This window comes from Antechinus flavipes, chromosome 2 (assembly GCF_016432865.1).
Source record: "Antechinus flavipes isolate AdamAnt ecotype Samford, QLD, Australia chromosome 2, AdamAnt_v2, whole genome shotgun sequence".
Lineage (NCBI taxonomy): Eukaryota > Metazoa > Chordata > Mammalia > Dasyuromorphia > Dasyuridae > Antechinus > Antechinus flavipes.
In genome coordinates this window covers 457147031-457170739 of record NC_067399.1, presented here as the reverse complement: position 1 = coordinate 457170739, position 23709 = coordinate 457147031, and the positions used below count along the sequence as shown (strand labels likewise).

Below are 23709 nucleotides of genomic sequence, written 5' to 3'. Positions count from 1 at the left end.
CTCACTCCAGCTCGACACCGAAGAGGGAGGCCATCAGGGCTGTGATTTTGCTGGCGATCACCAGTTCTTCCCAAGGATGTGCCAGCATGTGGCAGAAGGTCAGCTCCAGCTGGGACCAGGGTAGAACATAGGGCTCTGTGTCAGGTTTACAACTGAAGTGGGCATCAGAGTCCATGCCCCGGGGCTTCGATCATCCCAGCAGCTTGCTGACAGCTGAGTTGACAGCAGGCCTAGGTGGCTGTGGTTAATTTTTGATTCCTATATGAGCCCTTGCTGTTTGCTATCACTCTGAAAACAAGAGAGCTTTTTTAAAATGACCTATCACACAGGTGGTTGCATCTATCAGCATTAATGGGGAGGTGGGAGAGTCAGGGCAGGGGTGTTATGAGGTGGGAGGGGCTGAGAAGGAAAAGTAGAAAGTGCTGTAACTCAATTTGAAATACAATAGTAGAATCCTGGTAAAGTTCTCAATGCATTGAAAATATGTGGGGTATTTGACAGAGAAAAAAAATTCAATTCTGCATGTGACCAAAAGTACTATTTTGTAGCCAATCTCTGTTTCAGGTACCAAAAGGGATGGAGGTTATAGTGCAAGTCTTTTGTTGTTCCTATAAAGATATGCGGCTCTGGGTCTAGCTCTTCTTTGATATCCTGTCTACATATATTAGGATCACACAAGGAGCATCAAGGATTCTGATCACATTAACAGAGACATCTGTCATGGAAGAGTGTTTTTGTTCAAAAGCATCTCACCATCCAGGGAACTGAACATCCTATCAGGATTTGAGAGAAACATGGTTATAATCTAGAACTAGAAGGAATCTCAGAGGCCATCTAGATTCTCCCTCTCATTTCACAAATAAGGAAACTGAGGCTCAAAGTAGTTAAGATTCCACAGGCAATGATCATTAGAAGTATGACTGGAACCCAATCAGAAGACTTCATAGCCATTTAATGTTCTTTTCATAATGTAATTCATTCTTGGCTTCAATATTGATCTCAGGCAAATTCCTTTTTGTCTTTTTGTTTTGTAGAATCCCAGAAGAGACTTTGAGATTTTCTATTTCACTCTTATTTGAATCTCATTCTCTTATATAGTTTCTCTGACAAATGTTTGTTAAGTTTGTATTTTAACTTCTTTTAACTGAATAGTTTTAAAGCGCCTAAACTGCAGTGTAGAAATAGCATGGACACCAAAATCAAGAAGCCTTCAGCTTAATATGGAATTTGTGGAAAACATGAACCAAAATAACTATGATAGAACAAGCCTCCTTGCCTATCTCTAGTTCATGTTACCATGTTTTCATTCATTCATTGAGTTCTTGCCAAGTTAGACTCTCTTCGCTCAACCTCACTTTCCATCATTGCCCCTCTTTATGCCTTTGTATAATCTTCCCCCTCAAAATCTTTTTTTTCTCCTATACCTTCACTTCAGATAATTCTTTCCATGTGAAATCCTTCCTTATCTTCTATTACCTCTCCAAAAAAATAAAAGAAACAAAGAAACAGATTAATTAAAAAAAAAAAAGTAGTCTGCGCTCTTTGCTTCCCCAAAATACTTTGCATCTTGTTGTCATGTCCAACTCTTCAGACACAGTTTAGGTTTTTCTTGGCAAAGAAACGGGAGTGACCATTTTCTTCTCTAGCTCATTTCATAATTGAGAAAACTGAGAAAAATGGAGTTGTTACTTGCTCAGTTACTCTTCTTACTCTTTTAATAAGTGTTTAAGACTGGATTTGACTTCAGGAAGTTGAGTCTTCCTGACTTCAGGCCAGACAATCTATCCACTGCTTCATTTAGATACCTCAATATCTATAATTTCCCCAATTATCATGTAAGCTCTTTGAGAGTAGGGATGATTTCATTTTTATCTTTATATTCCTAATGCCTCACATACATTTTTTAAAAATAAGATTTGTAATTTCATGCCTGTAGGAAGCTTCTGGGGAAAAGTTTCTCTACCAATACAGATGGGCATCTCCCCTGCAATTTGTTGTCTTAAGAGTTACCCAGGGGCACTGAGAGGGTAAGTGCTTTGCCTAGGATTATTCACTCAGCATATGGAAGGAGGAAAATGTGAGCCTTGGTCTCTAATTGCCTCTTCTCTTGCACAAAGAAAAAAATGTTGGAGTTGGAGTGAAGGAGACAGCAGACAAATACAAAGAATAGGCAGAGTAACACAAGAATTGTGAGGAGGGAAGTATTCCCTTTAGCTGATGGATAGGAGAGAGATGACTTCAAGAAGCAGATAGCAACTGGAAAAGAATTTGGAGGAAGAGAGGCACTTCAAGAGAAAACCTGCATTTGGAGCCCAGTCACTTGACCCTTACTATCTTTGTGAATATGGTCAAGTGAATTCACCCTTTAAGTATTAGTTTCCTCCTCTTTAAAATGGGAATGATAACAATTTCATTATCTACCTCATGTTTTGGGGAATGGTCTCAATATCCTTAAATATACTATTTAAGGGGTAGATAATTGGTGTAGCGGATAGAGGACTAGCCCTGAAGTCAGGAAGACCTGAGTTCAAATTTAGCCTCAGACACTTAATACTTCCTGGCTGTGCCCCTGGGCAAGTCACTTACCCCCAATTGTCTCATATACACCAAAACAACAACAACAACAACAACAACAACAAAAACACCATTTAAGTGTGAGCTCTTAGCAGCCTTCACTTTTTTGGTAATAGCAATGAGACAGTCTTATAGCAGATGTCAGAAACCATTCCTCAGGTATGTTACAATATAGATGCCATTGATTTGTGTTAGACTATATGGCAACTAAGGTCTTTTCCAACTTTCAAGTTCTGTAATTGTATGACAGTAGATAAGCAGGGCTGCCTTTAATATCTGTGGGGCAAAAAGGCTCACAGATTGAGGACTTTGAATAGAAAAGGAGGAAATAACCAGATGACAAAGGGAGGAATCACTTTCTGTGAAATTGTGACAAAGAAGGTGATATCCTCAAGACTCTAGAAACCTATGCCTCCTTATGCTATGAGAGCTTTGAAGAGCTTGGGATTACTTTGTGTGGGCATTTCATGAATAAATAACCCCGAAGTAGCAGCATTTGTCAATGTTTTTTCCTTTCTTCTTCTTCTTTTTTGATGATGGATTTGTAATACTGAAGAGGACCTAAGTAAGAGGGGGTGAGAAGGAAAATTTCTACACAAGAATAGTCAAAGCTGCTTTCTGGAGGAAATGGCACATTGCCAAGAGGAACAATAGCTGCAGAAAAGTATCGACTTTAGTGCCATTGTATAAGTTGGAGGAAAAGATGTGTTCTTAAATATTGTTTGCAGTCTTGATTAGAGTTTTAATTCCTCCATTAGGCTTGTTTGGTATCATTTTCTGGTAGAGCAGCTAACATGACTACAATCATTTGAGTTTTAAGGAATACTTTCACACCTGTTTCTGATAACTATATAAAGTCGATTATTATGTTATTAGCATTGTTTTACAGTTGAGAAAACTGAGCTTCAAAGAAGGGAAGCAGTTTATCTAAGATCACACAGCAAGTAAGTAGCAGAACTGGGATTTGAGCCCAGATTTTCCAGGTCCAAAGCTGATGCTCTTTCTACTACCCCATATTACAGATAATAATGGAGTATTAAGAGTGAGACTTTCTGTTCACTGCATGGGATGATACCTTGCAACAGCTCTTGCCCAGCAATCATTTCATCAATCATTCTAAAAGATTTAATGCCCACCTAGCATTTTATCATATTTCTTAATAATAGATCTAGAACTAAATGGCAAATCAGAAGCTTTGCAGTCTATCCCTCTCAATACATTTTCAGGATAATGAAATTGGAAGTCACATAATATGTATCATAGGAGAGATTTGAAGCCAGAAAAATGTAGTTTGGAGTTAGGTTTTGAATGCCTTCAAAAGGCTGGCTAAGAAATTTTTATCTTATTCTATTACTAATAAGAAGCTCGTGAAGAATTTTGAATGGATGAGTAACTTAGCCAGAATTTTATGCTAACAACATTATTTTGGCAGCTGTGTGGGGAAGGAATTAGAAGAGAAAAGATTTTAGCCAAAGGGATCAGTCAGAAAAGTGTTAAAATAGTAAAGAAGAGAGCTTCTGAAAATCTGGACTAGGGTGCTGACCCTAGAAATAAAGAAGAGGCAATAGATATAAAAGATAGTAGAGATGAGATAATTGACAGGTTCTGACAACTGATTAGATGTAGGGGGTGAGTGAGAAGGAAGAGACTGAGATGGCACTGAACCTTTGAGCCTTGGTGACTGAGGGCACTGATAATACCTTCAATAAAAATACTGGAGTTGGAAAAAGATAGGATGGGTTTAGAGAGGGAAAAAATGAACTCATCACTCCAGTGTGAACCAGCTTTTTCTATTTCTTCTTTTTACCCTCCCTTCTCTCAGGACTTAAAATATCAATCTGAATTAGGTGCTTAGTCTCCTAGATGCACTGCAGCAAGTCCAGTGCTCTCAGGCCTCCAAGGAGAGGCATGGTAGGAGATTGGAAGACCTTCAAATAATTAGGGCAGGTTGGGGCTGGCAGACTGATTAAGGCAGATTTTCTGAAAAACCTTTCTTGACCCTCTTTTACACCAAAGAGCCTTTGGGTGATGGCAGAGAGAGCAGGCAACAGGTGCATTTAAAATTAATCTAAACATCAGTTTGTGTGTTGATTAGCCTGGGGAATTCACCATCACAGGTAGTCAAGAAAATGCTACCAGGACAAGTTTTGAGAATGAGGAGGATTTTGAGGAAGTTTGCAAGATAATGATTTTTGCAGGGCAAATAAAGGAGACAGAACCTATGGGTCTGTGATACAAAACTGCCCCATCCATGGACAAGAAGACTTGGAATGAGTAGAAATTGAAGAGATACAGGTTCCACCACCCTATAAAAATAGGGGGAAAATCCTGACAATCAGAGAGCTGTTCTGCAATATAACATACTATGTAGGGAGGTAGCAATATAAGTATATCTTTGGCAATCTTTAAGTAGAAGACAATTTATCACTTGTTGGAAATGTAGAAAAGATTTGGAAATATCAGAAATATAGGGAAAAAAAGAACTGAGCCTCCTTTTATTACTGAGGGAGTATTATTTTATAATACATACACACACACATATATATATATACATACACACACACACACACACACACACACACACACACTATGTAAATCAAATATAATCTCAAAGGGAGTAACTTTGTGGAGAGGTGAAGGAAAACCTTTGCATAAGGTATTTTTTGAACTGAGTGTTCAAGGAAGCTTAACCAGAAATTCTGAGGGCCTTCTCTTTCCAAATAGATTCATTTGGAAAGGCAAATTAAATCATCTTTTGCCTCAATTCTTACCTAGCCTTAAATTATTGAATGTATTATTGCCTCAGATAAGCTGTATCCTAGGAAAGACTTCAGCTTTAAAAGGCCAGGTCTCTGGATGCCCATCAATTGGAGAATGGTTGAGTAAATTGTGGTGTATGAATGTTATGGAATATTATTGTTCTATAAGAAATGACCAGCAGGATGAATACAGAGAGGCTTGGCGAGACTTACATGAACTGATGCTAAGTGAAATGAGCAGAACCAGGAGATCATTATATACCTCAACAACAATACTGTATGAGGATGTATTTCTGATGGAAGTGGATCTCTTCGATAAAGAGAGCTAATTCAGTTTCAATTGATCAAGGGATGGACAGAAGCAGCTACACCCAAAGAAAGAACACTGGGAAATGAATATAAACTGCTTGCATTTTTTTCTTCCCAGGTTATTTTTTCCTTCTGAATCCAATTCTTCCTGTGCAATAAGAAAACTGTTCGTTTCAGCATACGTATATTGTATCTAGGATATACTGTGACATATTTAACATGTATTGGACTGCTTGCCATCTGGGGGAGGGGGTAGAGGGAGGGAGGGGAAAAGTCAGAACAGAAGGGAGTACAAGGGATAATGTTGTAAAAAAAAAAAAATTACCCAGACATGGGCTCTGTCAATAAAAAGTTATTTTAAAAAAAAAAAAAGGCCAGGTCTCCCACTGTAACTGGTTCCATAGCCAGTCATGCTGACCTATGTCTTGCCACTGGACTATAATAATTTTGGAGGATAGAGTGAAGCTAATAACTTAGCACTCTGCCTCACTTACAAGTCAAGACATCATCTGATATAAATGATCCTCTTCAAGTACAAAGGATAAACAAAAACAATGATGATCAAGGAAGCCAGTAAAGCTATTCCTTAGACATGAGGAAAATATTCTAGGCACACAGAACACCCAGTGCAGAAATAAAAATCTGGAATATGAAGTGTCAAATGTGAGTAACAGCAAGTAAGCAATGCAGTTGGATCAGAGAGTGTTGGAAGGGAATAAAATATAAGAAAACTGGAAATAGAGGGGAGAACAAAGAACTTTAAATGCCAAAGAAGCTTATATTTAATCCTAGAGAAAATAGAGGGCAAAGGAGTGACATGGTCAAGAATTTTGCTTTAGAAATATCATCATAACACTGGGAAATGAATATAAACTGCTTGCATTTTTCTTTTTCTTCCCGGGTTATTTATACCTTCTGAATCCAATTCTCCCTGTGCAACAAGAAAACTATTCGGTTCTGCACACATATATTGTATCTAGGGTATACTGTAACCTATTCAACATGTAAAGGACTGCTTGCCATCTGGGGGAGGGGGTGGAGGGAGGGAGGGGAAAAATCGGAACAGAAGTGAGTGCAAGGGATAATGTTGTAAAAAATTACCCTGGCATGGGTTCTATCAATAAAAAGTTATTTTAAAAAAGGAAAAAAAGTAAAAAAGAAAAGAAATATCATCATAATGGCATGCAGTTTGATTCATTCTCCTCAGCTGCTTCATCTTGATGCATGGAAAAGGCAGGATTTGGTGCAGTGGAAAAATTTTTGGTGGAATACAAAAGTGCCATGGAAAAGAAGCTGGCAGAGTACAAGTATAACACCAATGAAGCAATTAAACTTAAATTAGTTCACTTTGCTGAAGATCCTGACGATGACAGCACAATTTTTAATCCTGAGTATTAGCTACCAAATATTTGGTGATGATGAAACTGTCTTCAGTTACAAGGGTCTTAAGATTATTTTGTACTATAAGGCTGGTAACCTGTCAACACTGTTTTAAACTGAGTATGCATCTAATGTTAGTGAGAATGTTGACTGTATAGAAGCAGATGATGTTGAGAGAATTTTGTATAAACAGAGATGATATTATTTCATCATTGGAAAAGGAAGTTAATTTTAAGCCCTTTTGGCATATTACTACATAGGTTTTCAGGTCACAGTAAGGAAGCAGGAGAAAACATTACCTACAAAATATACAAGGCTGACATGACATGTACAGGCTTTCTAGACTATCATGAAAGACTTCAGACCTTTTTGATGTGGTTTATTGAAACTGCTAGCTTTATTGGCCTGAATGAAAAAATGGAGCTACTTTCTAATATATGAGAAGACTAATAAGGATGGAGTTACCGTGACTATTGGCTACATGACATTCTATAATTACTATGTGTACCCAACCACAAGTAAAACCCAGCCATGTGTAAACCAGATGATCTTGCCTCTATTTCAAGGTGAAGGCCATAGTGCCCAACTTTTTGAAACTGTTCATAGAAATTACACTTCTCTTATAGTTTTTGATATTACAGCTGAAGAACCATCAAAAACTATGTGAAAAGAAGAGACTTTGTACTTGTGAAGCTGTGCCACGATCTGCCTTGCTTTTCAGTTGAAATATGGTAACAGAAGCACAACAGAAAGTCAAAATAAACAAACAGTATGCTAGCAATTTTATAAAATTCTCTGATTACATGTAACTGACATGGATAATGCTGAACAATCCAGAGGTTATAGACTAGAAATAAAAAGGACTAATTGGTCCATTTTTTTTAAAAAGCAAAGTAATTTTACCAAGATAAGGTATCTTAGACTTAAGGAGCTAACAAATCAGACAAACCAAATAGAAATAGGCATGCAACATGAATTGGAAGGAGACTTCCAACAATTTGTTTCAGACTATAGAAAAATAATAGAACTTACCCAAGCATAAAGAATAGATTTTTCTGTACAGAAAACTTCTTCTAATAAGTTTGGGATTATAACTTCTCAGACATTGTATTCTAGAAGCACTCACTGATAAATAAACTACAGGTATAGTTTTTGAAATAAAAAATTAAAATAAAATAAAGAAATATCACCATGACAATTAAGATGGATTGCAGTGGAAAGAGACTTGAGATAGGGAGACCAATTAGCAAATTACTAAACTAGTTAAGGTAAGCAGTAATGAAGACCTTAACTAGGGTTGTGGCTATATAAATGGAGATAAATGAGAGATTTTTAGAAAGGCAGAAATGATAAAAACTTAATGATGGAATGAATAGGTAGTGTGAAAGAAAGTGTGAAGATGTGAAGATGAACATGACATCAGGGTTGTAAACCATGATGACTGGAAAGACAGAAGGTGTCAGTTAGTGAAGAAAATTCCAAATGAGGGAAGGACTTGAAAGGAAAGATATTAAGTTCTATTTTGAATATGTTGACTTTGAAATGAATAGGGGAGACATTAAGTTCAAGATGTACAAAAGGGAGTTGGGATTCATGGGATAGATCTCGGTAGAGAGACTGGGCTAGATTTGTTAATCTGGGAACCATCTGGATAAAGATCATAATAAATACACAGAAGTTAATGAGATCAGATAGAAGGCAGAAAGTTTAAAAAAAAAAAAAAAGAACAATAAGAAGGCCGAGGGCAGACTTTTAGGGCATACCATGGGTTACTCAAAAGGATTTTAATGAAGATTCAGCAAATGTGATTGAAGAGAAGTTATCATGTAGATAGGAGAAAAACCAGCAGAAATCAAGTATCAAAAACAAAACAAAACCTAGAAAGGAGAAGATATCTGAGAGAAGAGGGTGGCCAGAAAAATCAAAGGCTGCAGAAAGGTCAGCTGAGGAAGACTGAGGAAAGACTGGAGCCTGGCATGTTAAGTCTATGATACTAAACTCTAGAATTTCCTTTACTCTCAACTCTGGTATTTCTGACCTTGAGCTTGACAACCTAACTCTGCTTCTCTTTGTTGCTTTTGTTTCCATTTTCTGTGTTTGGTTTTTCTGGACCAGATATAAAATTAGTGATTCCAGCTTAGTAACTTGAATTCAATGTTTAAGCATTCTCTTGGCATAAGGACTCAATTATACACTCTTAAATTTGGAATATACCTAGGGAGCTCTTATTCTGCCTGGTCCCTATTTAACTCTCCCATAATAGCTTAGCAGTAAAGGTCCTGAGCCTTCCCCTAACATTATAGCCAAGCAGGCAAATGAGCTTCTTTCTGAGTTCTCATTGGTAAAACTCCTTTGAAGTGAGGAATGGTTCACCCTTCCCTAGAGAAGTTTCTGAAACCAAATCATTTATTATCACCTTTCCCACTGTGACATAGGGCATATATTAATAAGAAAAGTCAGTATCTGTTGCTTGCCTCTATGCTTAGTGGTAATCTTGCAAGGTCATTATCATGAATTATTAGGGGAAGCCCTTAACACAATGTTGTACCAAAGGCTGATCAAGATGATTGAGGAGTACTAGTCCTTGTACTAAATAGTTCCTATAGGTTCATTGTTGTCCTTCATAATTAAGGAGGATCAATATATCTTCATGACATCAGGGTCAAGGCACAGTATATCCAGCTGTAGCTGGTTAGACTAGTCCTAGCTTGGAAGTTACTACCACAGCTTAGGCAGCAATTGTCTCTATGAACATTTGGGATAAAGTTGTCTCTAAATTTGTGCATTTGTATTTCTTTTGAGCTATGCAATTTGGCTTTGTTCACTGAGCAAATGCCCCCTTTGATGTGGGCACACATATTAGGAGGTTTTTTGCTACGTCCCATATCTCCCAATTAATACCAAAGTTCTTGTACTAATTAACTCCAAGGTCTTATGCTTTCTGGAGTATTGTGACTAATATATTCATTGTTTTGTTGTTTGTTTTCCCAACAGCTAACCCTCTCCCCACTCTAGCAGTCCCTTACCACTAAGCCTGCCTCTTATAATCTACTTTATTTTTTTCTGCTTTTACAACTGCCATGTGTAGTGGGGCAAGTCACTTGACCTCTCTAAAGACTAATTTGTAAAATGGGGAAGATTTTGCTTCCCCACGGGGAAGATAAAATACCTCCCTCACAGTATTGTAGCAAATAAATAAATTAATGAATGAATGAATAACAGGTATAACTTTAAAATGCCATATAAATGCTAATTATTACTATCATTTGCATTGGGATAGGAAAACAAATAGCCAAATATTTTGAAATTGTGTGCAAAATGAATCAATGAGTCTTGAGTGAGAATATGAGTGACTTTCCCATTAGAGAAATGCATGAGGAAAATTTTTTAAATATAAAAATATTTCATGAGTTCCTTAGCTTTTTGTATTTGCCAAAAATGTTCAACAAAGGACTGAGCATACTATAAGTCCTGAGTTTAAATAAAAATGGATCTAAGGACAATATGATAATGGAGATAGGACTGAAGCAGAGCTAGGGCTGAAGGGAAGGTCATGTCATTTGATTTCCTGGTTGGGCTGGGTCAGGCATTTGGCAAGGCTCCTAAAGCCAGCAAGGAAGGATGATTCTTTTGATTCAGGAGGAATCACAGATTCACTTAGGCTCAGAGTTGGAAGGGATGGCATAAGCCATCTAGTACAACTTGTGAGTGACTCCAGAATGTCTTCCACATTGCTGACAAGTGATCAACCAGCCTCTGGTAGAAGATAAGGGAGAGGTAGGGATCCAGAGCAAATGGAAAGGGAGCCATTACCCCCCAACTCAACCCATTCTAATTTTGAAAACCATAAAAAGAACTTTTGCTACATATTTTATGATTTTCTGAATAAGAAAGTTAATTGTTATGGGAATCAAATAGAAACAATGTTGTATTATGGAGCGAAAAATGCATCAGATTTGGAGTCAAAAGACATGGATTCACACCTAGTCAGATCTCAGTTATATCCTGCTTCCCTCTTCAATTCTGGCCAAATCACTTAATCTCTCTGGGCCTCAGTTTCTCCATCTAAAACAAGAGTTTGCTGAACTAAATAGTCTTTAAGGACTCATAGGATACACAATGGATAGAGTTAGGAAGACCTGAGTTCTAATCCTGCCTCAGATGTTTTCTATTTATGTATTTCTGGACAAATCATTTAATTGCTCTCTACCTCCGTTTCCTACTCTGTAAAATGGTGTTGATAATAAATATCTGCCTCCAGAGTTATTGTGAGGACAAAATAAAATAATTGTAAATTACTTTGCAAACCTTAGAATTTTATCTTAATGATACTGATTATTGTAATTATTTTTTCTACCACTTTTAAAGACAGTAATCCTACAGCCTGCAACTTCATTCCTCTAAAATCAAGCATGTAAATAGCTAGGCTGGCATACTTTCTCTTAAGTATCTTTTTGGGGAAGCATTTTGAAATACCATACCCTGCTGTTCAGTGGGCTTTGTTCAGGGTATTACATGCTGCAGCTGAAAAATGCCTTTTTTTCTTTGCAAAATGCTATCTTGCAGTTTCTATAAATTGTTGGCCAGAGCAGTCCTGGGATTAAAGCTGGTCCTTGGCAAGATGTGGAAGAAGGCTTCTTTTGGAGCTTTTCAAACAGAATGTCAGTGTTCTTAGACTGCCTTGGGCACCCACCTCAATTTCCCATTATAATATAACAGGTTCTTTCCTGATTCTTTCAGTCTTTAGCAACATTTCATCATCCTGTGCTTCTTTCTCTTGGGGTGCCATTATGCTTATTTTGACAATAAATATCATTGAATTAAGCACTATACAGATCTTTTGACCTTACCCCAATAGCTAATTCTTTAATTCATTGTAGAATCATACTGGATAGAGAGTACCTTGTACCTGGAATCACAAGAAATCTAGGTCTGAGTCCCAGATTTTCCATATGCTAGTTCTGGCAGCCTTTTAATTTAATCCATTTGGCCCTCAGGTTTTCTCACTTGTGATAGATATGGGAATGATAATACTTCCAATACCTAAGGGCAATATAAAGATAAAATAAGAAAATGAATTAAAACCCTTTGTAAATCTTAAAGTGCTAGTATACAAATGTAAGCTATTCTATTCACATTACTAGAATATAAGCTCCTGGAGCCCAGGGATTTTGTCTCATCTGAATTTTTTATCTTCCACAGTGCTTAGCATGTTGTTATGAATAGTAGAATCAGATAATAAATGACAGCTATTATTATCAATAATAGCATGCAAAAAGATTTTCATAGTACTTTATATATGCAAACTCTTTTAATCTTCAAAATAGCCACACCAGGTTGAGGCTATTATTATTGTACCTATTTTGCAGATGAGAAAATTGAGATTGAAAGAGTTTAAGTTATTTGCCCAAGGTCAAAAAGAATGGGAATATGTTAAAACTGGATTTGAATATGTACTCTACCATTTAGTACCCATGTTATCTGTAGCAGTACGTATTAGTTATGGGATTGTTGGAATGTGAGCACCAAGCCGAACTAATGGGTGAAATAATTCTGAGCAGGTAGGGCCATTAAGTGCTCCTCAAATTACATTTTATAGATGGCTGTCTATGCCCCAGAACTGCCTCATCTGTAAAACATGGCATTATCCTCAGTTTTAGAAATGTCTGTTAGATTTAAGAAAAACCAAAGTGATAATGAACTTTCTAAGTCTCCAAGTCAAAAGAATATGATCTAATCCAAACTCATCATTTTGCATCCAAGGACACTGAGGTCCAAAAAAGCAAGACAATTTGCGGTCACATGGCTAGTTAGCAAAAACAATATTACTCAAACCCAGGTCTCTTGGTTTCCAATCCAATGTTCTTTTCTTTCCAATGCACTGCCATCTTTCCCTTTGTCCTTTTGCCTTCCCTAAGTGCCTTTCTAATAGCTTCAAAAATCAACAAGCTCTAAGCTGCTGTGAGGAGTTGAGTGGAGGGAGCATTTCTTTAAGCCAAGAAATACCAACATCTTCTTTAAATGTATTCTTCTCAACTGTTTCCAGATACCACATTCCCCGACCTGACACCATCACTTTCTTTGACTTAGTAACAGCCCCTCTGTCAGGTCTTCATGTTTTAAGTAATGTCCCTCTTGTGTAACCAGTGTTTATGCAGAATCAATCCTTTTGGAAGCTAACAGCTTCCCTATTTGTACAGACAGAGTTGTCACCCTGATCTACTAAAAGATGACATTTTAACATCTTCCCTTTTTCTTTCTCACTTTCTCCTTCCCTTTCTTCTTTTTCCCTCTATGGATGTTAATATTTTAATAGCCTTAATGGCTCTCTGAGTGCACCAGTCCTTCTCCATGTTTCAAAAGTGACAGGACTTTTAGCATCTTCATTTTAAAAACTCTGAAGTCTTTCTTGTATCTCTCTACCAGTTAACCTCCCTAAAGCTAACCCCATTCTGCCTCAGGCTATGGAAAATTAGTATGGTTGAAGGATTTAATTTTTTTTTCCTGTCTCAGTCTACCTATTGTAGAACTTTCATGACATGAACTCATAAACTGAGTTTTATGGGAGGGATTGAAGAAGGAAAAGAAGGAAGGAAAATTATGAAAAAAGGAAGGGAAGGAGGGAAGAAGGGAAGGAGGGAGGAAGGGAAGAAAGAGAGGGAGAAAAAAAGGAAAGGAAGAAGGAAGAAAGGAAGGAAGGAAGGAAGGAAAGAAAGAAAGAAGGAAGGAAGGAAAGAAGGAAGAAAGGAAAGAAGGAAGGGAGAGAAGGAAGGAGGGAGGGAAAAAGGGAGGGAGGATAAGATCTAGATTTAGGGTGGTCAGGGAACCAAATGATGAGATTAGATTCAGGGTACCAAAATGAGATTAGGGTTCCTGGTGGTCAGGGAGTTAAATGATAAGGTTAGTGGTAGGTTCAGGAAACCAAATGAAAAGGTTTAGCTCCCCTAAATCCTCTTGGGATTCAGTGCAGGATAGGGAGTTGTGGGAACCCCCTTTCTGGCAGCACAGAGGTCCTTCATAAAGGAATTTACAAACCCAAAAAGCTAGAATGATAAAAAGAAGTTTATTATAGGTATTGGGAAGTCAGTCTTTGCTATGCATGAATAAAAAGGCTGAATTCCTTAATGGAAAAGTCCTGGCAGAAAAGTAAAGTTTCTAGTAGAGAAATCCTGACAAAGAGGTATAAAGTCTCATTAGGGAAATGGGTGAGGATAAAGAGAGGGTAACACTGAAAGAGAATATTCCAGCAGGCAGAATTTTTTAATATGCCATGAATGGCATATTAGCTCCTCTGTAAGGATTGAGCCCCAAGTTGCTATTTTTATAAGGAAATTGGAGACAGAAGTTTCAATTGAATGAGATCCCCTCAACACTGTCCCTGCCCCCAGGCCTAGATGAGACCACTTACTAGGTGTGGTTTTGAGCCAACAATAGGGGTAGAAAATCTTGGAATTGAACACTTCAACTAGTTCCACCAAGATAAACCATTTGATCTTGGTTCCTTGAGGTGGGTCTCACAGAGGATTCAAGGAGAATTTCTCCTTGAAGGAGTTTTCAGAGAGTTTGGGGTCCTTTCATCAGAAGGAAGGAAGGGAGAAAGGAGGAAGGGAAGGAGGGAGATTTGAGAGTCTATTATGTGCCAAAATCTGTTCTAAGTGCTTTACAAATATTATCTAACTTGATCCTTACAACTCTGGGAAACAGGCACTATTGTTATTCCCATTTTATAGTTGAGGAAACTGTACAACATTTATGTGACTTTTCCAGGGTCAGTTAGTATCATAAATTGGACTTGAACAGAAGTCTTTCTGACTACAGGCCCTGTCCTTTATCTACTACACCACTCAACTGCCTCTATAAGTTGAAAAAGACTCATTCTTCTTACATGAATGATGCTGAATAAAGCAAGCAGAACCAGGAGAACATTGTACACAATAACAACAATATGTAATGATCAGCTTTGACAGACTTATCTCTTTTCAGCAATATAGTGATCTAAGAAATTCCAAAAATCTCATGATGAAAAATGATATCTACATCCAGAGAAAGAAATCATAGTGTCTAAATTCAGATCAAAGAATATTATTTTCACTTTTTGTGGCTTTTCCCTTTTGTTCTATTTCTTTTACAATATGATAAATATGGAAATGTTTACATGATTACACTCATATAATCTATATCAGATTGCCATCTTGGGAAGGGAAAAGGGAAGGGAAGGAGGAAGAAAAAATATAGAACTAAAAACCTTATTAAAAATTAATGTTGAAAATTGTCTTAACATGTAACTGGAAAAAAATAAAATACTATTCCTCCCCCTCCCAAAAAGAAAATGAAATGTAATTTCTTTCATTATGACAGACAGAAATTATATGGAAAGAACACTGACTTTAATGTGAGAGGTTTTAGTTTCAATCCCAATTCTAATATTTACTATTTTAGTCCTAAACATATCATTATCCATAAGATCCTGGGGTTTTGAGCTGAAAGAGATATTTAACATAATCTCTTCATTTTACAAATGTAGGTGATGATTTATGGCTAATGTGATGTATTTAGAGTCAGGAAGCCCTGAATTCAAATTCTGCCTCACATTCTTATTAGTGGTGTAACCTTGAGGAAATCACTTAATCTTTTTCTGCCTCAGTTTCTTCACCTGTAGAATGGGGGTGCTAAGAACACTTTCCTTTCAGAATTGTTGTAAAAATCAAATGAGATAGCATACATAAGCAATTTGCAAAAATTAAAGTTGTATATAAATAATAGCTATCATCATCATCATCATTATACTCCCTTTTAAGATTAAATGATCTTTTCTATTTCACTTAGTTGATAAAAGCAGTACTTGAATTTGAACCCAAGGCCCAAGTTTCCAAATCCATTGTTCTTTTTAGTATACCATTCTCATTTGTTTTCTTTGATCTTCCATTTCCTAGCTGTCTGGCAGCACTAATTGTATAAAGCCCTACAGAAATATGAGTTGATATTACTACCACCACCACTACCTTCACCACCATTAATTCTACTATTCTTATATTGTAGCCTAGTATATTGAGAACAAAGTCCTGGGCTCAAAGGTCACTTTTATTATCTACCATCTTATGTGACCATTAACAAATCAATTGATCTCTCTAAGGTTCAAATAGCTCTTTAAGACTATAAAATATAGGCAAATTGTAGTCTTATTCTCAAACCTTGATGTTGACACACAGCATATGATTAAAAAAAAGTGATAGACCATTTGTCCCGTTTGATTTTAACAGTTTCCTTTCTCTCCAAGGGAAGAAGCAATGCTGTCTACTTACTTTGAGACCATCAATGATCTACTCTCCTCCTTTGGGCCTGTCCGTGATTGTTCACGCAATAATGGAGGGTGCACCCGCAATTTCAAGTGTGTGTCAGACCGCCAAGTAGATTCAACTGGATGTGTGGTATGTACTGCCAGACCCAGAGAATAAAGTTGATTAGGATTAAGTCAGAATGGAGATCCTTTGTTGCTAGGTTATAGAGGTAGTTTCTAGTTTTGTATGTGTTGAACTTAATGATCTCTAATGTCTCTTCCAACTGTGCGGCAGTGGAGCTGAAGTGGGGGTTGGAGAAGGATGAGACAGACAAATAAAGTGGAAAAGAACATTGGTCAAAGAACAAAGTCAAGTGGAAAAGGATGGGAGAACCTTGATGTTATATGGTACCTTAATGATACTGATATGGCACAGTAAAGGGTCATTAGCTATCAGCTAATCTTTTCTGAATATATATATATATATATATATATATACACATATATTTAGAGAGAGAGAGAGAGAGAACACACCCTACATGAAGATCTGCTGCTTACTTTGAAGGAAAAAAACAATATTTGAATATTTACTATGTATAGGACTCTGTCTTAGACTCCATGAAAGATATGGAGAAATATAAAACATGGTTCCTACCTTCAAAGATTTTTAGTTTTATTACAAAGAAAAAAATAGTAAAGATCAGCAATTAATTAACAGCCTAATAAATACAGTCACTAAGTAGTAAGTGTAGGATATAAGTTTAAAATAAAAGAAGATAGAGGAGGTAAAAATGGTATCTCTTCTAGATAGAATTTGTTTTCTTTTTCATTGATTAGTATTTTGTTTCTTTTCAATTACATTTAAAGATATTTTCCAACATTCACTTTGGTAAGCTTTTGAGAAACAATTTTTCTTTTTTTTTCCCTTCCTTTTTTCCTCCCTCCCCAAGATGGCAAACAATCTGATAAAGGCTATACATGGACAATCATTTTAAACATTTCCATGTCAATCGTGTTGAAAGAAAAATGAAAACAAATGGGGAAAACCATGACAAGGAAAAACAAAAAAGTTAAAATAGTATGCTTCAATCCTTATTTAGTCTCCATAGTTCTTTCTCTGGATATGGATGTACTTTCCATCCCAAGTCTATTGGAATTGTCTTGGATCACTGTATTTCTGGGAAGAGTATTGCTGAGAAGAGCTGAGTTTGTGATATTGTGATAAGACTGATCATAACACAATGATGTTGTTACTATGAGCAATGTTCTCCTAGTTCTGCTCACTTCACTCAGCATCAGTTCATGTAAGTCTTTCCAGGCTTTTCTGGAATCAACCTGCTCATAATTTCTTATAGAACTATTGTACCTAGATATAGATTTTCAAAAGTATCTTATAAGGAAAGTAGTATCCAAGCAGGTCATATCTGCTTTAAAACACCTTTATAAACTCAGAGATCTAGAGGTGGGAGGAACCTCAGAGGCTACTGGGATGAACTCTCTAATCTCAGAGATGAGGAGACTAAAATCTGAGGCATTTACCCAAGATCATGATTCATAGGTTTGAAGGAAAGTAATTATCAAGTCATCATAAGATCATTGATTTAGAGGTGGAAAGAATGGAAAGGTCATCAAATACAACTATACTGGAATTTGAATCCAGGAATTTTTGATTTCAGGTACCCTATCTTCTATTCAAGCTGACCTTTGAAATTGAAATTATCTAACCCTGAATGTCTTCTTATATATCCCAGTGTCATCTAGCCTTCATTTCTGCATTTCAGTGATGGTGAGTTGAAGTAAGATTGTATAATAGATAGAACATTAGCTTGGGTAGAAGTCAGGAGACATGGGTTCTCTGACTTTGGTTCTCTAACTGTAGAAAGGAAAGTGGGAAACAAACATGTTTTTCAACACCTGTTGTATGTCAAGCATTGTGCTAAAGCAGTCTACAACTGTTTCCTTTGATCTTCACAATTAACCTGAGAGATTAGTGCTATTATCATTTCCACTGAGCAGTTGAGGAAACTGAGCCAGATAGATTAAATGATTTACCAAGTATAACATAGTTACTAAGTGTCTGAATTCAAATTTGAATTCAGGCCTTTGGAATTCCAGATTCACCAAGGTGTGTGGACTGTTCTATTTATATAGGAGTAAGTTGTTTTGTCCCTTTCTAAACTCATTTCCTCATAGGTAACATTTCGGGAGGTTGATGCCCTTGCAAAGCAGCTCCCTTTCCTTATAGTTTACATTCTTGCAAGGCAGCCCATTGCACTTTTGAATGGTTCCATAGGTTAAGAGATTTTCCCTTCAATCAAATGTTCCTTTGTTCTTTTTAGTATACCATCCTCACTTGTTTCCTCTGATCTTCCATTTCCTAGCTGTCTGGCAGCATTAATTGTATAAAGCCCTACAGAAATGTGAATTGACATTACTACTATCACCACTATCATCACCACCATTAATTCTACTATTCTTATATTGTAGCATAATGTATAGAGAACAAAGGCCTGGATTCAAAGGTCACTTTTATAATCTACCATTTATATGACCATTAACAAGTCAACTGATCTAAGAGTTCAAACAGCTCTTTAAGATTATAAAATATAATTAAATTGTAGTCTTGTTCTCAAATCTTGATCTTGACACAAGCTTCCACTCGTTCTCAATTCTGATTTCTAAACTAAGCATGATAAATTAAATCCTTCTCCTAAAGAAGTAAAAATCAATCTCTAGGGCAGCCTGAGGGATATAAAGAGGCAACAGAAAGTTCTACTATTTTGCTTAAATGGAGATTAGGATTAGGAACCATTTTGGGATAACCATTTTCTTTCTTTCTAATTTTTTTTCTAATATCAAATAGTATTTTATATTTTTCACAATTATATGCCAAAAAAAATTTAGTCTTTATCTTTACAAGATTTTGAGCTCTAACAATTTTTCCTTCCTTCCTGATATTCACGTCCTCTGGAAATAATAGGCAGTGTGATATAGATTATTCATATTATATCATATAAAAAATTCCATATTAATCACAGATGTGAAAGAAGAAACAGATCAAAAGGGGAGAAATCCATAAGAAAGAATCTAGTAAATGGAAAAAAAAAATCCTTCAATCTGAATTCAGAGTCAATCAGTTCTTTATCTGGATAGTATTTTCCTTTGTGAATCCTTTGTACTTGTCTTGGTTTGTTGTTGCTGAGAAAAGCTAAGTCATTCATAGCTGATCATCACACAATGTTGTTGATACCATGTAGAATGTTTTGCTGGTTCTGCTCATTTCACTTTGCATCAATCCATATAAATCTTTCCAGGTTTGTTCTGAAATCTGCCTGTTCATTATTTATTTCCCAGTTGATGGGCATGGGAAAAATACTGCCTTCTCAGCTACCTTCGTGAGTCACTATATAAATGCCAGTCATAGAAAGAATAGGATTCCCCAAAGCATAGAATTTGGGATTTTTTTAAACCTTTGGGATGGTTCTTTTTTTCCTAAGATTACCTTAAAGGTCATTCCTTCATGGAAATGATACTCTGCTTCTATTTATCAAGAAAGGGGGGGTATTCTAGTGCATATTATAGCAAGTGCCTCAGTCACATTCTATGGCCAGACTTTGGGCTCTTGAATAGAAGTGGAGTTTTAGAGAAGTCTCTGTATATTTCTACTGCCAAATCTGTGCAATAATACTGAGCTAGCTATAGAACATCAGCTACAAGAGTTGTTCAGCATTTTGGAGGCATTCCTTCCCAAGACTCTGACGTTAGCCTAAAGACAAATGAATTCATCTTGGAGCAGAATTTTTTGTACACATGTGTGATTGCATTAATATAAATATTTCCCCATGAGAAAACTCCTTCTACTAAGGAAGATCCGCAACCATTTTGCTACTTGTTTTCTTCAAGAGTGGCCTGAGGCAATGAGTGATTAATTGATTTGCCCAGAGCCACATACCCAGTAGGTGTCAGAGGTGAGTCTTAAATAAAGGTTGCTATAACTCTGATGGTAGTTAACTATACAATATGCATACTACCTCTCTTGGAGCAGAATAATAAAATTAAAGAAAAAAAATTAGCAATGAAGATCTTAAAGGTCAACTAGAACAAACCCCACAATTTAAAGAGACAGAAACTGAAGCCTCGAGAAAAATAGTTTCTTGGATAACAGGGGTCTCTGCTTGCTTGTGATAACCCCCTGAGGCCTAGAACATAAGTGTTGTGAATCCATTGTCCACTGAACCATAATAACTTATCTGGGAGGACTGTTAAATTTTTATATTTCTTGGGTTCTGTCTCTAATTCTAATCCAATTCCCTGTCTCTAAGAGCTGCTGTCTCTGACAAAGAATGAATGATAAAGATGCAGAGACATGTGCTTGTGTGAGTGAGTATGTATTGGTGGGTGGGTAGATATTATGGTTCCCTTTGTCTAATATAATCTAGAAGATATGGAGAATAAGGGCATCAGCTCCCTTGAGTTCAAGAGAAGATTCAACATTTTGTGAAAGCAATCAAAGTCTTCCCCCCCTGTATTCAGGACTTGAGGTTAAAGGATGAAACTTTCCCCCCAGGGTCTGAGAAAAGCTCTTCCTCTCACCTTTAGGATAGTTAAGGAGACAAAGGCTGATGAATAGAGTTGTAAAAGCCCTTTTATTTCTCTCTGCTTTCTACTTGGTACCTATAAAGTAATCAGTTGTTCTTCTCACGTGTCATTTCTAAAGATCTGCTTTTTAATAAGCTTGTGCGTGGACATCTTGGCATTCACCTATTTCAGGATTTCTTTCTTGTTTTCTTGTGGTTTTCTTGGCAGAGATTCTCTGCCACTGCACTAAACATCTGTCTCATTCATTCAACACTTTTCAATATATTGCTGGTAATTGTTGGTCATATATGTCCTATGTTCAGTCTCCTTTTGTTCTGTTCTGCCACTTTATTGTACAAATTTATGTTATATTTATATCTAAATGAGTTGGAATCAAGGGTGAGAAAAGAGAAATACTTACTAAAGTCTGATTAATTGCAGAACCATGACCTTGAACCCAGCTCTTTAGAGTACAAGTTCTGTTCTCTTTTGACTTGTTCCTTTAAGAACTTATAGCTACTACTAGACTGTGAGATCAACAAGATGGTGGAGTTCAAATAAGCTGTAGGGATACAGATTTGTCTTGCAAGCCTTGCTCAATAAATATTTTTTGAAAGCTCCAGAGATGATGATAACTATGAGAAATAGCCCAATGCTGTAAAATGAACACTGACTTAGTAAGAAGATGTTTCTTCAAATTTAAATTATGATATTCCTAACTTTGTAACTTTAGGCAGGTCTTTTCAATTCTCTGTGCCTTAATTCTTTCATTTACAAAATGGAAAAATTTTGTAAAACTTAAATTACTATGTAAATATGAACTATGATTATGGTAAAATAATACTGTCATTGCAAAATGGTTAATACACCAAAGGAGGAGCTTTGACCTTCTGTAGAATAATAAAGAGGCACTATCTTGTTGTAGATAGAGAGCTGACTGTGAAGTCATGATGAAATGAGGTCAAGTCCTGCCTCTGACACAAGCCAATTTCATGTCTACATATAAGTCACTTAATTTCTCAGATGAGACATGAATTTTTAAGTGTGTGTGTGTGTGTGTGTGTGTGTGTGTGTGTGATGAATTCCTTTGCAACCCAGTGAAGTCTTTGCACCCCTTCTCAGGATGTTTGGAAGTATATATAAAATAAAATATATAGTACTACAAAGAAAACCAATTATATTAAAATAAAATTATCAGATTTTTAAGTTGACAGCCTTTTTTGAAAGCTGGTTAAACTCCCTGCCTAAATTTGTAAGTTACAGAGTAAGTACTAAGGGATAGCTAGATAGCACTGTGGATAGAACATTGGCCTGGAGTTAGGAGGACCTAAGTTCAAGTGTGGTCTCAGAAACATAACACAACACTTTCTAGCTATATGATTCTGGGCAAGTCATTTAACCCCAATTGGCTCTCCCTCCAAAATTAAATAGAGTAGGTACTAAACTGTATTGATGAATAGAGTTTTTATTTTATTGATTTGTTTGTTCAATGATTTATTTTTGTTGTTTTGTTTTTACATTACAAACATTTTTAGATTAATTTCACTCTGTGAGAACTCTAAGGTAATAAAGCAAAACAATTAAACAAAATTAATAGAAAAACATCATCTGAAAGTGCCTGTAATATTCCATGTTTCTAGTATCCCCTTAATTTTTCCATTTTTGAGTTAGTTTTTTTTGTAATTAATAGAAATCTATTTTCTCCCTACCCAATTGGAGAAAAAAGAGAAAAGAAAAACAAATTCCTTGGAACAAATATTCATTGTCAAGCAAAATGGATTTCTTCACTGACTGTATCAAAATTTTTTTTTCTCATTCTGTATCCTGAAACCTTCACTCCTCTGTCAAAAGTATGTTTCATCATTGTTCTTCTTGAATTAGAGATGATTATTGTATTGAATATAGTTCTTTTACAGAGTTGTACAATTGGAATTCCTCACACTGATGAAATAAGTCCACACATATATACATATACATATATGTATTTTTGTGTATATTCATATGTATGTGTATTTATATACACATGTATGTGAATTGTGAGATGTGTGTATATACACATACACATTTATACAGATAAATAGATGTAGTGGTTGAATATGCTTCATGGAAAAAGTATTCTATTTCAGGTTAATTAATTCATAGAGTGAGAGTTGGAAAAAAAACCTTAGAAGTAATTTTCCAATTTCTTATTTTTCAAATAAGGACACTAATGCCTGGTTACTTGTCCCACAGAGACAGAGGCCAGATTTGAATATAATACAAACCATACTGTCTCTCAGAAGTTGAAAAATGTATCCACAAAAGATGAATAATTTGAACAAAGAGATAAAAATGGGATTGATTCTCTGGTGTCCTGAACTTATGTTCAAAGCAAATAATCCTACCTATAATGATCATTCCATTTCTAAAAACATCCAGTCACTTATTTACTATGCTCCATATCTCCTATTCTGTCTTCATTCATTTTGTGCCATCTCCTATTGTTTGGATTTAAAAAAAAAATTCCTAATGTTGAACCAAACCTGTTTCCCTGCAGTTTCCACCTGTTCCCTTCTTCAAGAGCTTCTTGGATTGAATTAGGGGCAGTGGGATAGAAAGGGATTCACTTAGGATTGTAGGAGAATGTTTTGAACCGAATTGAAGGAATTTAAAGACTGGACTGTATCCTAATGTCAGTGAGGAGTCGTTTTAAGTTACTGAGCAGGGAAGCCACATGGTGAAAGGTGGTTTTTTTCCTGGAAAATTAGTCTGACAGGTGCACCTTTATGTGACTAAATATGTCTTTGTGTTGTTCTATCTCCCATCTCTGACTGCTCATTAGGGACACAGCTT

At 36.2% G+C, this 23709-nt stretch overlaps 1 protein-coding gene and 1 pseudogene across 2 annotated transcripts in view; both read left to right on the top strand.

Moving 5' to 3' along the window:
* ASTN2 (astrotactin 2) overlaps positions 1-23709 on the top strand; it is a 1134072-nt gene that overhangs the window by 578642 nt on the left and 531721 nt on the right. For both annotated transcript variants that reach the window (XM_051979519.1, XM_051979520.1), the window contains exon 11: positions 16300-16450. In XM_051979519.1, the coding sequence (XP_051835479.1) occupies positions 16300-16450 (151 nt within the window). The remainder of the gene's footprint in view (positions 1-16299; positions 16451-23709) is intronic.
* LOC127550521 (histone acetyltransferase type B catalytic subunit-like) lies at positions 5872-8898 on the top strand (annotated as a pseudogene).